The sequence below is a fragment of the Cervus canadensis genome, chromosome 6, assembly GCF_019320065.1.
Source record: "Cervus canadensis isolate Bull #8, Minnesota chromosome 6, ASM1932006v1, whole genome shotgun sequence".
Lineage (NCBI taxonomy): Eukaryota > Metazoa > Chordata > Mammalia > Artiodactyla > Cervidae > Cervus > Cervus canadensis.
Genome location: NC_057391.1, coordinates 81,628,001 through 81,644,427, shown reverse-complemented (window position 1 = coordinate 81,644,427; position 16,427 = coordinate 81,628,001). Strand labels below are relative to the sequence as shown.

Here is a 16,427-nt window from a genome sequence, read left to right as displayed (position 1 = left end):
GGAACAGAGTGATGCAGGCAAGAATGGAGGTGGGGGGGATGTCCTCCAGTGGCCTCCAATGACAAGACACAGACCCAGGCTGGAAAAGGAGCCTTCCCTCTTCTGACTCTCCGCCCACCCTTTCCTCTGTGGACCGAATCAGGCCTGCAGGCACACTGCCTCTCACTCCGCTCAAGGCTCACTGACAGCGTCCACTTTGATTCAGAGCCCTTGTGCTCAAACTTGACCCTGTCCGTTCTCTAATTCAACAACATGAATGAGAGAGACTTGCCTCAGGAAAATTTGAACTCAGGGCCAATACAGAGATAAGGCAATTTGTTATATTAATATAAAAGGCTGACAGTAGTTTAGTGAGCAGTTTGATATTCAAAAAGGACAAATTCACTAAAGACTAAGGAAAAAGTCGTCTTCTAAACTAGAAACGAGAAAAGGGATTTGGGGAGCCATGATAAGTAAGCCTGTTGTTCTCTGTCTTGTAAAGGGCAGGAAAAATTAGCACCAAGAACAATGATCCTATTAGACATCTCAGCAACGCTTTCAGAATTAGAGAGAAAGACTCCTGGTAAGAGACAACAGTAAAGTTACACAAGAAGAGAAGGCAGGAAGGAGAAAGGCCTGGTACCCACCGGTTGTGTCTCTGCCTTCCTGTTTCAGATACCGAAGCATAGCGCTCATGCTCCACTTGTTCCCATAATCCTCCACTTCTGGGTCATCACAGCTAAAACAGATTCATGGATCAAGGTCACACAGGCAACTAGGCATGCCTCTAGAAACAAGATTTTTCAAATAGCATTTTTCCCTTGTAAGTCTTTAGAAAAATCTTCCCTTTGCTGATTTCCATTCACCCATTTTTTTCTTGATCCTTTTTGTCATATTTGCCTTTGTACCAATTTCTTCTATCAAAATGAAAATGCATATATTAACAGCTCACCTTAATGAAGGAGGTAGGGGAAAAGAAGGCAAAATCCTCCTTAACGAAACATGATGCATCATGAATGAGTAGAACAAATTTGTGAATGTGAACAAATTTAAGAATGGTCACAATGCATTAACAGACTGAAATGGTTTGGGATACTAACCTGGCCTTTGAGGTAAATGTCACACGTGCCCACAAAACAACCTCTAATGCCATTTTCAGACCAGAACTGAGTTTCTTGGGCTAGTGAGCTAATCTTGTGTAGCATTTTAATGAGCTAACCCTGAACAGAAATGGGTTGGCATCTGAAGCAAGCTCCCTTCTGTCAAGTGGTAGGCATGGCTTTTTTTCGATACCTTTTGAGGTATCACCCAAGGGAGAACTCTCCAGGGCGACAACTGAAGCGATGAAGTACACCACTGCTACAGCCACAAAAGGGGTACATGCCCAGACTGCTGGAAGGGTTTTGCAATCTGACACCTGTATTTTACAGCAGCCCCCTTATTCCCCACCACCAGCCCTCAACCTATCAGCTGCATCTTTGCCCATCTTCCAAAGTCCAGGATACTGTTCCTTCCACCAATTCCAAACACCGGTCATAGGACACTCAATGACATCTATACAGCTCTGGCAACTATGCCATCACTTCCAGATTCCTTCCTTTCTTTCCTTGGACCTTCTAGGGACCTATTTTTAGTCTCAGTAGAAAGTAACTGTTTGGGTTTCTTTTTTATTTTTCCACTTTCTGGCAAAATTATCAGGATGAAAGAAAACAGAGCAGAAAGAATATTTATTTCCACACAGCTGGGCTGGTACTCTGTTCCACTGAGTCTTTTTCTGAGATGGCCTCATTTCTTTTCTTATTTAATTTATTCCTAACATTTTTCCCCTGATCATAAAAAAGTTTTAGAAAAACTTAGGAAATACGTAAAAGCACAGAGAAGAAGACAGATATCCTCCACCCATAATCCCATCCATTGTAGTTAAGGACTATTCACATTTTTAAAATCTATCCTTCTAGTTTTCTTCTCTACCCCACACTCCCTCAAGGGGGAAAAAAAATCAGCTTTAGTTATCCTATGAATTCACTCAAAAAAGAAGTGAAATTGTGTGCACTGTATAGTAGCCTGCTTCTTCCCCTGACAATGTACAGGGATGAATATTCTTGTCTCTGAACCTGTGTGCATACCCTTTGCTATTTCTTAAGGTTAAGTTCCTAGAAATAGAATTGCTGGGTCAAAGGGCACAGTATTTTTGAAGCTTTTGATACATTTCACCAAGTGCTGAAATGACCTAACTTCTTGGCTTCTAAAAAGTTCCATATGCCTAGAAAATTCCCACCCCTAAGTCAAGTGAGGGAACTTAACAATGAGGAAGACGAAACTTGGGAAGGCAAGCTTGTTTTGGTGGAGAAAGGGGACACTGTAGCTGGGCGATCAATAAAGAAGCTATAGCAGGTGAGCCTCACAACTACACGAAATGACTCTGACAGCTCTGCTCTAAGTTACACGGATACAAGGGTAAAGTTTTCCTCCAGTGAAGTAGGGCAACTTTGCACTTCTCTGGCACCTGCCTCTAAGGCTGACCTCCCTGGCTCCTAGCTCAGGCGCAGTCAGTACCTGACATAGTCTCCACTCTTCTTATTCACACTGTAATTGGTCAGATGCATGAACTGGTTCCGAATGTTCTTGGCTCCTTGGTCATATCGCACGGTTGCAAACCTGATAAAAAAGACACAGGTTAAATATCAGCAATAGGGCTTCAGTAAAACACAGGATCAATGGGATATTAATAAAGAGAGGGTGGCATCTTGTTCAAACACTGAGAGCTTATTAAGTGTCAACTCCCATGTTAAGTGTTTCATGTATAACATTACATTTAATTCAACCATTAAAGCAATTCTTTGAAGTAAGGACTAGTATGTCTAATTTTTTTGATATGAACATTAAAATGTGACTTGGAAGATTAAGCAACTTGCCCCAAATCACACTGACTCCAAAATCCATGTTTTTAACCATGGCTATTTTCTGATATAAAATGATAGTCTGATAGGAAGGATTAAAATGAAAACAAACTTATTCACAATCAGGTAAACTGTGTATAGGATGCTATAGATGAGGGCACATTAGCTGGTTAAGAAACACCTGAGTGTCTACACAATAGTACCTGGTACTAAGGCATTCTATGGAAAATATTATGCCAAAAGAAAAAAAGGACAGCATAAATATAGACTTAGAACTCAGAGCCACAGAAAAAACAAAAACCCTGATCTATAAAATTAAGAAAATAATGGTAGCGTTAATAGCATACAAAGGCTAGGTCTACAGAATGGCATAAATGTAAGCATAGAGTGGATTAATTCCTGAATTTGGAATGAAGGCAAAAAGAGGGATTAAACACAGAGTCCACTGAAAACAGAGCAGCAATTTGATATCCTGGACTGTTGCCAAAAGAAGACCAAAGTATAAAATATATGTGCCTCTAAAGGAAGTAGCCAAAGAGAGAGAAAACTTTCCAGTGATGCTCAACATCAACAAAAGGACACTCGAGTTGAATGGTTATGGTAAATATCACTCCCTGTTTACATACCACTCTAACCGTATCACCCCCTTCACTAAAGCGGGTGTCCCAAGAGGCACATCCAAGCGTGTGAAAAAAAATCCTGGAAGACCACAAGTTTATTTTCATATGATTTGCAAATTATTTACATGTGCTTACTCAGACTATGAAGTCAACATGAATTTTTACCACATTAAAGGGCAGCATTTAAAACTTCTCCTTTCCTCTATTTCTTCTCACTCACCCACTATCTCTGTGCCTTAATTCCCTGTACTAGAAATATACAAGAGCCAAAAAAGACGAGTGGAAAAAGGACAAACCCTCAAAACTAAAATAAATAAACATGAGGCCAGGAAGAAGGATGTGGACAAAGAGAAAATGTTGACCAGGCATACACAGCTAAGGGACAAGAGTCTGACTGCATGAGAAGGACCTCAGAATTTCCAGAAACTTCCGGTAGTTATCACTTAACTTCAGCCATGTCATTCCATAGCGAGTAAACCTTACCTATATATCCCAGCCTTCCTTCTTCAGAGATTCTTCAATGAAGAGGGAACCAGTCATTCTCTGAATTCTTGTGCAATGTGAGGGGGGCCCATGCAGGCCCCGCAGAGGCGGCCTGCCTCAACCAGACATTACCTCACAGGGACATACCTCCTGCCATCTCTCCCCCAAAATAATGATTTAGAAGGAGGAAAAAGGTTCTGCTTCAGAGAAAGAGGTTTTTCACCTCTTCTAAATTCAAGTATCTGATCTAATTTGGTCAACAATGTGAAAAGATTGGCAAAGGCCTGGCAGTTAACCGTAAACTGGTACCTAACACATCTGTCGTCCCTACACTCCTTTTTTCAATAGGACTACATCTCTAAAAAAAAAAAAAAAAGTTTTCTTCTTCCTAGTTTTCCTTTTTGCTGGGGCATTTATATTCTAAAACTCAGCAAGGACAAGATTATTTATGTTACAGTTCTACAGAGCATAAGCAGAAGTAAGAATAAGAGAAAACAAAAACAAAAAACCTGAACCCACTGGAAAAGTCACCCAAAAGGGCAAACGTGCTACTTTCTTTATGTCAGTCAGCTGAACAAGGAACGGAGAAGACCATGTAGAGGAAAGGCAGGCATGCATGATCTCTTTTCTCCTATCCCAGGAAGTTCTTATGGTTCTCACTAAAACAGGATGAAAGAGACCATATTCATCTCTGATAACTATTTTCCAACATTTTCTTCTTATTTCTAGTCCAAAGGTCCCATTAGTTTCAGATCTGGCCTAATAACCAAGTTCTGATTAACCTACAAAGATTGTTTTTTGTTTTAAAACTTGAATAACTTGGCCAACATTTAAAATTCAGACCTTTCTTCCTCAAACCCAGTAACAGCCAGGGCGCACAGGAGGAAGATGGTGGACAGGATGGGAAGGCAGACCAGACGCAATACAAGAAGGTTACCTAAGCAGGGTGGTGGCCCCACAGGGGTTAAAGCTCACTCAAGGAGGGCATCTGAATGGGTTGGTGACAGGAAGGTTGGAGACTGGCTACGTACAAGGGAACTGAGTAAATAAGTATGTTGAAGATAACAGAATGTTGGGAAAATGTTGGGAATTCAACATTTTCAATGTTGGGAATGTTGGGAAAAAGAGAGATAAAAAGAGATTTAAAAAAAAGAGATAAAAAATACAGAAAGGGGGAAAAACAAGTATAAGATAACAGAATGTTGGGAAAATGTTGGGAATTCAACATTTTCAATTTTGGGAATGTTGGGGAAAAAAGAGACAAAAAGAGATAAAAAAGAGATTAAAAAAAAAAAAGATAAAAAATACAGAAAGGGGAAAAAACAAGTATGAATCCAGTAGTTTTGATGTAAAATTGGAGGTATTCACCTGAACTCCTCCTTTTCAATACAGAGATATAGAAAAAAACAAAGTTGTAAATGTCTATGTATGTGTATCTATACACTTATTTCCTAGGTCTGTCCACTGCATGAATCAACGTAGAAATAGCTCAGAACAATGAGCATATCTAGCACCTGAACCTGGATTTCCAAATACTATCCTCCACTAAGTGGCTTCTCGGACGGCTCAGTGCCTGCCCATGCAGGAGTCGTGCTTAGGCAGGAGTTTGATCCCCAGGTGGGGAAGACCCCGTGGAGGAGGAAATGGCAACCCACTCCAATATTCTTGCAATCCAATATTCTTGCAAGGACAATCCCAGGGACAGAGGAGCCTGGTGGGCTACAGTCCATGGGGTCTCAAAGAGTCAGACACGACTGAGCATGCACACACCTAATCCTCCATTAAAAGCAACCACTGCTCCTTGGAGAAAATGGTTGATTCAGGGCAGAGAAAGAAGATGCGCCTGAAATATCTTGAGCTTAAAGAATGAGGGGACACGTCAAAAGAACACCAAAGTCATCTTACAGGAACTCCCACTGGCCAAATCTGGGGCAATTTGAGCATCAAAATAAATCATGAGAGTAAAGGATTATAACCCATTAAGTAACACAGGAATCCTTAAGTCCACATTGGCGTATATAAACAAATGAATAAATGAATAGGATGGACAGAAAACTCTTCCTGGGACTAAAATGCCAAATAATAAAAGTATAATGGGATTAGAAATTCATCACTGGACAACCATCACAGTAATAATTCATTCAAGCAAGAAACATCAATGAATATTAAAACTGGGTGAAAATGAGATGAGGAATGACATTTTACATGGTCTCAAAGTATCTCTTCATAAGATATTAATATGTATCAATTACAGGGGGAAAACAAAGTAACTTTACAGTGGAGAAATCTGCCAGATGCTGTCCTAAGTGTCAAACACCACTAAATAATTGTCACATACCATCAGATTTAATGCAGTGAGAACACGGCATCACTTCTATGACATTCTGGCCAAAAATATATAAGCTGAGGCTAATTATAAAAAAATAACAGACAAACCCAAATTGAAGGACATTCTACAAAAAGATTGGCCTCAATCTCCAAAAATGCTAGTCATGAAAGTCAAGGAAAGGCAGAGTAAATGTTCTAGATCAAAGGAGACTAAAGGGACGCAACAGCTAAATATAATGTGTGATCCTGAATTTGGACCCTTGTATTATAAAGAAAACTATCAGGACAGTTGGCCAAATCTGAATGGGGTTCTCAGGCGAAAGGGAAAGAGGCAGTTCTTCATACTACTTTTATAGCTTTTCTATAACATCAAAATGGTTTCAAAATTAAAAGTCTAAAAACTTTAAATTTTCTCAACAAAAATAAGTTTCTCAATAAAAACCTAGATTTTTTTTCAGCCTCCCTTAAACAGCCAGAAGATTTGGCAATACCACCTGTTCTAGTCCATTCAGGCTGCCATAACAAAATACCATAAACTGCATAAACTGTGAAGCTTATAAACAGCAGAAATTTATTTCCATTGGCTGGAAGTCCAGGGTCAAGATGCAGGCAGACAGACAGCACCTTCCTGTTGTGTCCTCACAAGGTGGAAGGGGTAAAGAATCTCTCCAGGGCCTTTTTTATAAAAGGGCACTAATCATACTCGTGAGGGCTTCACCCTCATGACCTAATCCCCCCCAAAGCCCTCACTTCCTAACACCTTGGAGGGGAGGCGGGGAGATCACATTCAGACTATAGTACCAGCACTACCACATATTAGTTACTTACTGCCAATGAACAAACAGTAAATGCCCTTCAGGTGGGACATGTGATCTATTGTTCTCCAGTCTCCACCTAGCCAACTTATTCAGTCAATGTCCTTGTAAGCATCCTGGTTTGTGATCTGTGATTTAGATTTTCACATATCAAACTTCACTCTATTTAGGTCTGAAAGCTTCAACAAGTTTCTTTACTAGAATTAAACTACCCTACTAGATGGGCTTCCCCTGTGGCTCAGAATCCTCCTGCCAATGCAAGAGTCACAGGAGACGCAGGTTTGATCCCTGAGTTCGGAAGATCCCCTGGAGAAGGAAATGGCAACCGCACTCCAGCATTCTTGCCTGGAGAATCCCAAGGACAGAGGAGCTTGGCAGGCTACAGTCCATGGGGGCGCATGAGTCGGATATGACTTAGCGACTAAACCAACACCTCAAGACAGAATTTCATAGCCTTGACCTTTAAACCAAAATCTTTATTTTGAGAGTAGAAAACAAAAATGGAGGCAGTAGGGTAGGGGGATGTCTGCTTTTTTTGCCAAATCTGAAACCCTGGTACTATTTCACAACCTACTGATGAATAGAGAACTAAATGCCCTTTTCTCCCTCTCTTTTTTTTGTGACACTAAAACATATATAATCTTTATTCTGACAATGCCTTCTTAAATCAAAAACATTTCCTTTTTGCTTTCTAATGTTTCTCAGTAAGAATCAAGGCAAGGATAATAATTCGTCTCAAACTCCCGAGTGTGTATATTAAGGAAAGGGTTTTGGCGTTAGACATATAGTAGGTACTTGACGAGCACTAACCAAAACTCCACTTGGAGTTGCTCATTCCGGAACTTGACCAACATGGGACTCAAACGGGAAAAGAAATCACAGAGTTAGTGGGGTCTTTTGCAAACTCTCTTCCCTCATTCAAAAACTACTTTGTTCTTCTATGAATATGACACCACTGTCAGAGTCATAGGGAGTCCAGATGGAGGACAGTTAAAACCGCACCCCTGACCCCACTTTGATAGCTACATATTCTAACAAACGTTACCACCACTGTACAAAGTAAGAGGAAGCCAGCTCTCAGGAGACCCTGGCTGTGGCACACATGTTATCTTTTAGCAGGTGGAACCCGTTCAGAGCCAGAAAGGCCTGGAGGATGAAGAGACGGCACCTCGGGCAGTCTTGCCAGAAGCCATTGGGTTTCATCCCGGCCTGACCCAGAAAAATCTTATGGAAGAGAACGAGAGGCCCACCAGCTCTCTGATCTGCTGTCAACCAGCTGCGGCCGGGAGACTGCCAAAGTGCTGCAATGACTAGGCAGCGCCCTGCGGAGCCGTCTGGGAGGGGATTACCAGCCTGATCCCCTGCTCTTCGGAGCCAGAAATGACTCAAACTTCACAAACAGCCGGGGCCTGCCAGGGAGGGTGACAATGAGCGCTGGAGCGGGTTTTCTCCCCCTGGTTGGTGTCTCCTCACCCCCGCTTGCTGCAGTGGCAGATTCTGGACAGTGTGTAGCCTGTGAGGTAATCTGAATTCCTTGGCAACCGGCAAGTACCTGAATTCTTTCAAAACCGCAGGAATCCAGCAGAGAAAAGGTAAATATCCCTGCGGAGCCAGTGTTAATTAGCAAGGAAGGCTACTGAAGAAGGAACTGGGGGTGGGGGAGGAAGGGAGAGGCATTACAAATGCTTTGGGATCTTTTCTCAGTTTCCACTGAATAATATGGCCGAGGCAGAAGAGGGGCGGTCCCCGACTTGGGCCTTGTCAGGGTCCCCTCCTCCCAGTCCAGAGCGTGGGTGGAACGCTCCTGGTTCCCTGGATGGACACTTTCATTTCCTCCCAGTGGCCAGCGCTACCTATCTTTGGGTCACCGGACAGCACATTTGGTTTTCAACTCAATTTGGTTTTAGTTTTTTTTTTTCAACTTTTTATTTTTCCTGTTTCAGTGAAAATTTGGCTATTAGTTTTGTCTCCAAAAGGGCCTCGTCAAATCATTTAGACCACATACTGGATCCACCTAAAACTGTAAAATCCAGGACAAAGTCTTTTTGGATTCCACCTCTGACAGGAAAAAGAACCTACACCATGTTAGTAGAGAACAGCACCCCTCTCTGGAAACTCGAGTGTCCCCTGCTGGTGCAAAACAGCAACAACACAGGCATGAAACTCACAAGTAGGAAGGGGCAAAAGGCTGGACTCAAACACCACTAACACAGTTTTTTTTAAAACATCTCAATAACTGGCTCACGTATAAGAAAACGAAGAAGTTTTTTCTACTTCCTATGTAAACAAAGCAAGGACAAATCAAATGATTTATCTAGAAAGAACCTACTTCAGGTCTTTTTCTTTAGCAAATTTAAGAAGGTAAAGAATTTACACAAAATTCGTATTTCATAGAACTGCCTTGCAAAATGAACTTAATCTTTCTGTCACTTAAACATGAATTTTGAGGCCCCAGATGGAAGTGATAAGGGATAAAATCTTCTTTTCTAAAGAAGGAAAGCAGTTACATTGCCACTGGTTCTGTCTCTTTAGGAAAGATTATGGTTTTCCTTGCTGAGCCTCAAAGTAAAATGGTCTAGTGATCTCATCCCGAACTGATTATCTTCAGTAATGTCTATATAAAACGCATGTGACCCAAGATTACTAGAGGCTGCAGAGCTGGAGATGCTGTAGACTATTGTTGAATGTAATGACACAGTCAAACGGCTTCTGAGGATTAAAAAGCAGCAGATGAATGCCAAGATACACAGTGGTTAAGACACAGGGACTTAGGCACATGGAAGCTATTGTGCAGAGCATATGCACCCTCCCAGGACTAATAGCCTATCATAATGAACCATTGTAAGGATTTTACATTCACCTATACTTTCAGGTAAAATAAGCCAAAGCCTTGAAAATTCATATTTTTTTGGTTCAATTTAATCCAAATTTTTACAAAGCTGTTTTCCAAATTATTCCGAGAAACAGCATCCATTTTTAAAATATACTATAAATACTCAGTTCCAGCTGGAGGCAAGAGACAAGAGTTACTTAGTTCAGTGGTTTCTGACTTCCAACACACACCCAACAGCCAAAGCACTTGCATGTCTGTAGTAAACTCTATAATAAATATCAGTACTGCTCTCATTTCATATCTGAATGACTGAGGCTTAAAACGACACCAAATTTTACCAATAGAGAGGGTGTTAATACTATGGGTGAAATACCTTTGGAGTAATATGCAAAACATAGTGCAATGAGATCCTGGAAAAACAGTGAGCATAACCTTGAGGTCTTTTCCCCATTCAAGAAGTCCAGTCTAGACTAGATAGTCAGTGCTGATCCTCACGTTCTATGTGACTCCTCCCCCAACTACCAAAGAACAAGAATGTCAGAACATGAAGATTGCTTTGTGTGGCTACGGGTGTCTACCCAGGTCACCTTATCCTAATTCTGCAACAAGCACAATAAATGACACTTAATAGAAATATAATTATGATGATGGACATTCACAGCTGGTTTAAAATTTACAAATATAGGCTCTCATGAACTCTCTTAAAAAAAAAAAGAGGTCCAGTTTAGTACATTATGATATAAAAAATAGAGAGCCAATGGGCATTTGCTGTATGCCTCAGGGAACTCAAGCTGGGGCTCTGGGCTCTGTGACAACCTACAAGGGTGAGATGAGGAGGCCGGTGGGAGGGAGGCGACATATGTATACCTATGGCTGATTCATGTTGAGGTTTGGCAGAAACCCACACAAGACTATAAAGCAATTATCCTTCAATTAAAAGTAAATAAAGTTTAAAAATAAAAGTCCAGTTTAGAACTTACAGTTGCAGGGGGAAAGAGACAGCTAGGGAGTTTGGGATGGACATATACAGGCTACTATATTTAAAGTGAATAACCAACAAGGACCTACTATAGGACATGAAACTCTGCTCAACATTAGGTGACAGCCTGGATGGGAGGGGAGTTTGGGGGAGAATGAGTTCCTTCACTGTTTACCTGCAATGACCACAACGTTGTTAAACAGCTATACCCCAATACAAAATAAAAAGTTAAAAAAAAAAGAAGTCCAGTTTATGGCAGGACATAATCAGTTCCTGAGAAGGGTACAGGAGACAAGTTGAGTGAGGATGAGTGGAAGTGAAGAAGCTCATGACACACAGGAGGGAAGTTCAGACATCTCAAATTACAAAAGGGAAAACCCTCAGCACTTTGTACACCTGAGCAGAAGTAAGGGGCCCATTTCACTGCCTTCTCATTCTAGATAATGTACTCAGCTTTTATCCCTATACATCAAAATATGAGAGCACAAGTGTTTCAAAACATACAGAAAACTTTTCCAGGAAAATCTGATTAGAGTTAGTAGTTTGTGCCCAGATACCTGGTTCAGCCCTTTAACTAAAAACTGAGAAATGTTTTAGTGTTTTTCCTCCTCAATTTTCGAGGAACCAGAGATCAGAACTAGAGTGCTTCAGTGGCCATCAGTGTTCCCAGGATTTAAACTCAAAAATCTTGGTAAAGAATATGACTGGGCTTATAAATGCTGTCAGTGCCACCTAGAGGTAAAGGGAAGACATGGTCCAAGCAGTTAGAATCCAGTTACCTGTTCTCACCCTCTGGCTCCAGTCACAGGATGTGAATAAAAGAAGGTTATCTATTTAATCATTGGTGCTTTGACATAAGTTAAAAAAAAAAAAGTGGCTAATGCCCCTCTCTTAAATACAAGAGGTCATGAAACGGCTCAATCCTTCCACTCTGGAGTCAGATCCAGGGGTTTAAATTCTCTCTCCACTATCAACCAGCTGGAGACGTCAGGGAAGTGACTTCAAGTTTCCTTAACTCTCTAAGCCTCAGTTCCTTCAACTGCAAAATTACCTCGACTTTAAGGTTGTTATAAGCATTACAATAAATGTCTGATATAAAACAGCTGTGGGATTTTGTTTTTTTCCTTTCTAGACCATCTGTGACGCACAGTGGCCCGAGAATCTTCCTATCTTATTACCACTGCATGAAAGCACAATGTGATCCTGGATCCCAGCTAGGAAAGGCGAGTGTGTACATATAGAGGCTTACTCATGTGCGCGGATATGCAGGTGAGACTGTGAATGAAAGTAAGACTGATTTCTGTAAACTGAAGCTCACCTGGGGACACTCCTATTTTCCTGAGTTGAATACAACAGGAAATACGACCTGACCTTAATACACTCTTCAGTGGGTCAACCCACATTAACAACACCCTACACCCAAGGGTCTCTTACCTAGCTAGTCCTTCTTCATAGAGATAGATGACAAGAGGGTCATAGGAAGTCACCAGCACATAGAGGCGCACATCAAATTTGAAATCTAGAAAAAAAAATCAGGGTGCACAGGGAAAAACTAAGCTCTGGGTTTTCTGTTACAGAACTGAACAGGACAACTGTAACAAAGAAACAGGAACGGGAGAACAGTTCTCCCCCCTCCCCCTGAAACACACACTGCCCACAAACCTCACCTCTGAGGATAAATAATAATTATACCACATAAACATATATATAGTTTCCACACATATTTGTTACTATTATAACAATAGAAAACACTGTTTTTTATTAGCTTCAAAATAATCCCAGGAGGTAGGTAAGAAACCAGCTTCATCTCTGGAGCCACAGCTGCCAAGCATTTCACACTAGCTTAATAAACACTTACTAGAGAAGACTATAAAAAATGTTTAAAAAAATTAGTGAGATCTAGCCCAATCCAGTCAAAGACTTAATCACAACTCACCATCTATGAGCAAGGGGTTGTTAATGTAACGGGAGACCAGGATGTTCTCTTCCAGGGAAATCTGGTTTGGCTGTTGAGCAAAGAGAAAAAAATGAAAGGTAAAAATGCAAAGGAAACCTAACTTACTGTAAAGAAGCAAAGTTCTTAACCTGTGAGAAATAATAATGTGGAAAACTAAAACTCTAAGAAAAGTCTTCCTCTAAGTTATCCATATAATATACCACTTCCATAAATACTGTGAGAATCCAGTTATGGAGGGGTGAGGGAGGGGCGGGATTTACACAGCACCTCTCACAAAATAAACAGAACCTAAACAGCTTTAAAGATTTTTATACATGATATTAAATATTTACATACCAAGAAAATAAAAGTTACTTTAAAAAATAAATAAAAATTTGCTTTCTCCCAGATGTAAATAAAGCATATTGGATATTTTTAAATATCACCATTATTCTTACAGGAAGACTTTCATCAAGTTACTCAGAGAAATTACAGAATTTTTACAAAAGAATTTTTACAAAATCTTTCTACAAAAGATCCTGGCATTTTCCCCGTGAAATGGGATGGATGTTTCACTGATTCACTTGCTGTGCCACTGTAGGTACAGATTGAACTGCTGCTGCTGCTAAGTCGCTTCAGTCGTGTCCGACTCTGTGCGACCCCATAGACGGCAGCCCACCAGGCTCCTCCGTCCCTGGGATTCTCCAGGCAAGAACACTGGAGTGGGTTGCCATTTCCTTCTCCAATGCATGAAAGTGAAAAGTGAAAGTGAAGTCGCTCAGTTGTGTCCGACTCTTCGTGACCCCATGGACTGTAGCCTACCAGGCTCCTCCATCCATGGGGTTTTCCAGGCAAGAGTACTGGAGTGGGAAAGATTGAATTAGATCTCTTAAATACTTTCTTCAATGTAAAGGAATTGCTTATACAATAAATAATGATGAGTATTGATGGGTGCTGCATAAGGCACTGGGGATACAGTGGTGAAGAAACAGATGTGATCCCTGCCCTCACAGAGCCCAAGCCCTACTCCCAAAGAGTCTGATGTTTGGGGAGAGGGAGAGGAAAATACAGAATTTAAAAGAATACAAAGTAGCACGTCTACAAGTGGGAGAGTGAGGTTGCCCAGTGGAAATGCAGACCTGCTAGGAGGACCAGTCAGGGAAGGCTGGTTCAGGATGAGTAGGTCCAGAAGGGAGTGTTGAAAGCCAGCAAGCACACGGTGGAAAGGGAAGGAGGCCAGTGTGGAAAGACAAAGCCCAGGTAGAAAGGAGAGTGGGCAGATTCAGTGACCTGGGGCTAAAAGATTCAATTGGGAAATAATGAAAAATATGGTTAGATAATTAGAAAGGAAGACCCCACTGGCAAAGGGATTTAAACCCCTGGTAAGAGGAATTTAGATTGAACATAGTGGGAAACAGGAAATTACTGTAGATTCTTGATTAAAGATCAGGAACAGAACAACTCCAAGTGAGATGAAGACAGAAAAATCAGCTGTCAGTCACCACAATCCATACAGGACAAAAAGACTCCAAAAGGAAAATGTCTCTAATGATAATTGTGAAGATAACAGCTATTGTAGCAGCAACAGACACACTATTAATATTAGCAGGAAAAAAAAACTTAATAAACGTACCGAACATCTGCTATGTGCCAACATTGCTCTTATCCTTCACAAGTATTATTTCATTTAATCATCATCCAATACTCACGTGGTAGGTGTAACACCACCCAAACATTACAGATGAGGGGTGAGTCAGAGGGGGTCAGGAAACTGCTCAAAGTCACAAGGCTAAGAAGTGATAGAGCACCATTTGAACCCAGACAGTCTGCCTCAGAAACTTAGTTCTTAAACACTATTTTCACCTCTTCTCCCAAGTTCTGACCTAAAGCAGCTGTTGCCCCAATTCAAAAGTTTGTCTTTATAAAAATGTATTTGTTATCCTAAGTACTACAGGTTTGGTTTTGTTTTTTTTAAAGGATAATGTTGTGACCCTGGGGTGAAGATGATAAGATTTCGCTCTCATTTCCCACTGCTGCCATCTCACTCAGAACACAACTTTACAAGTCATATCTATGCGTCATACGGACACTGCAACATCACTACTGATTCACACTTTGGATCTGGTCACCCCCACCATTTCCTGATCAGTTTCTCACACAGACTATCTCTATTTTGAGTCAGCTTAGTGTGTAAGAACTGATGTAATCACAGTACAAAGCAGCAAGCTACAGGCCATGTTCCAAACCTAAAAGTAAACAATTGCAGCTCTTTTTCTACTAAGTAACACCTACAGGCTACAATAGATATCTGACCACCCAACCTGACCACCCAGCTTTCCTCGGAACCAGAGACGACACTGGTAATGGTCTTTACTCTATGACACTCTATCTAATGTCCATGCTCACTTCCTCTCTTTCCTTCCTCATCATATATATTTGTCCTTTGACAAATTATGTTATGCAGAACATAATCTCTTACACTGTTCAGATAACTTGTTCAATGGTCTATACCTCTCATTTCTGTCTGCATCAGGAATTAAACTGTAAATTCATAGAAGAAAAGAATGGTTTTGAATACAGTTGTTGGGGTTTTTTTTTGTATACTATAGCATACAGATAAGCAACTAATAAAATCTCTTTGATATCTTCAAGCCTTTTTGATATTTTCATCCAAATATCTTCTTGATATTTTCATCCATCCCCAATTAACTCATTTTAAATGATGTAAACTCTAAGCTCAAACTGCCCTCCTAAGTATGCTAAAGCAAGAATTTAAATTCTAGGGAAACACATCCATTTTTCTAATTCGACTTTAAAGCTCATGGTATCTGTTAAGTTATTGTAAGATAGAATGGTACAACGGTCAAGAGGTTATGCTCTGGAATCAGCCAGGCCTTGAGTCAAAATCTTCACTTACTAAGGAAGGAATAGTAACGACCTCTTAGGATTCTCATAAAAAAGACTAAGGGAGATTGTATTTGGGAGGTACAGTGGTAGGCACATAGTAAATGCTCAAGAAATATCAGTTATTATTATTACTGCAAACTCAATAGTATCTGTGTATTTCCATTTACTGAGTGCCACAATTCAACAGCATTCCTCATTGCATACCATATACCACTCATATCATTCAGCGCACTCAATTATAATGAAGAGACGTAAGAATTAGGAGACAATCCCTATTCCTACAATAAAGAGACCTAAGAATTAGGAGATGACCCCTACTCCTCAGGCAGGTTGGCACCCGGCACGCAGCAGGGACGTCCTAAATATCTGTTGAACAGTGAGACCTATGAGCGTGTGGAGAACGTATGAGCAGACAGAAACAAGAGAGCTGTGGAGAATTATATTCACAAATAGAAGGATGAACAGTGACCTAAATACTCTCCTAACCCTAACTCTCCTGATACTTCCAAATTTCAGAGAAGATACGTGTATCATATTTACCGTGGATAATGTGTGAGACAAGGATGACTAAACTTGACTTCCATAATCAAATTCATACCTTAATCGGAAAACACCAGATCTTTTCCCTCCTTGATTTGAATATACTA

At 40.7% G+C, this 16,427-nt stretch overlaps 1 protein-coding gene across 1 annotated transcript in view; it reads right to left on the bottom strand.

Annotated features, from left to right (window-relative positions):
* Positions 1 to 16,427, bottom strand: part of TTLL5 (tubulin tyrosine ligase like 5) — a 306,157-nt gene that overhangs the window by 253,240 nt on the left and 36,490 nt on the right. Inside the window, exons 8-11 of the mRNA XM_043473030.1 lie at positions 12,874 to 12,943; positions 12,372 to 12,456; positions 2,536 to 2,637; positions 627 to 718 (exon numbers count right to left, since the gene is read on the bottom strand). Of these exons, the coding sequence (XP_043328965.1) occupies positions 627 to 718; positions 2,536 to 2,637; positions 12,372 to 12,456; positions 12,874 to 12,943 (349 nt within the window). The remainder of the gene's footprint in view (positions 1 to 626; positions 719 to 2,535; positions 2,638 to 12,371; positions 12,457 to 12,873; positions 12,944 to 16,427) is intronic.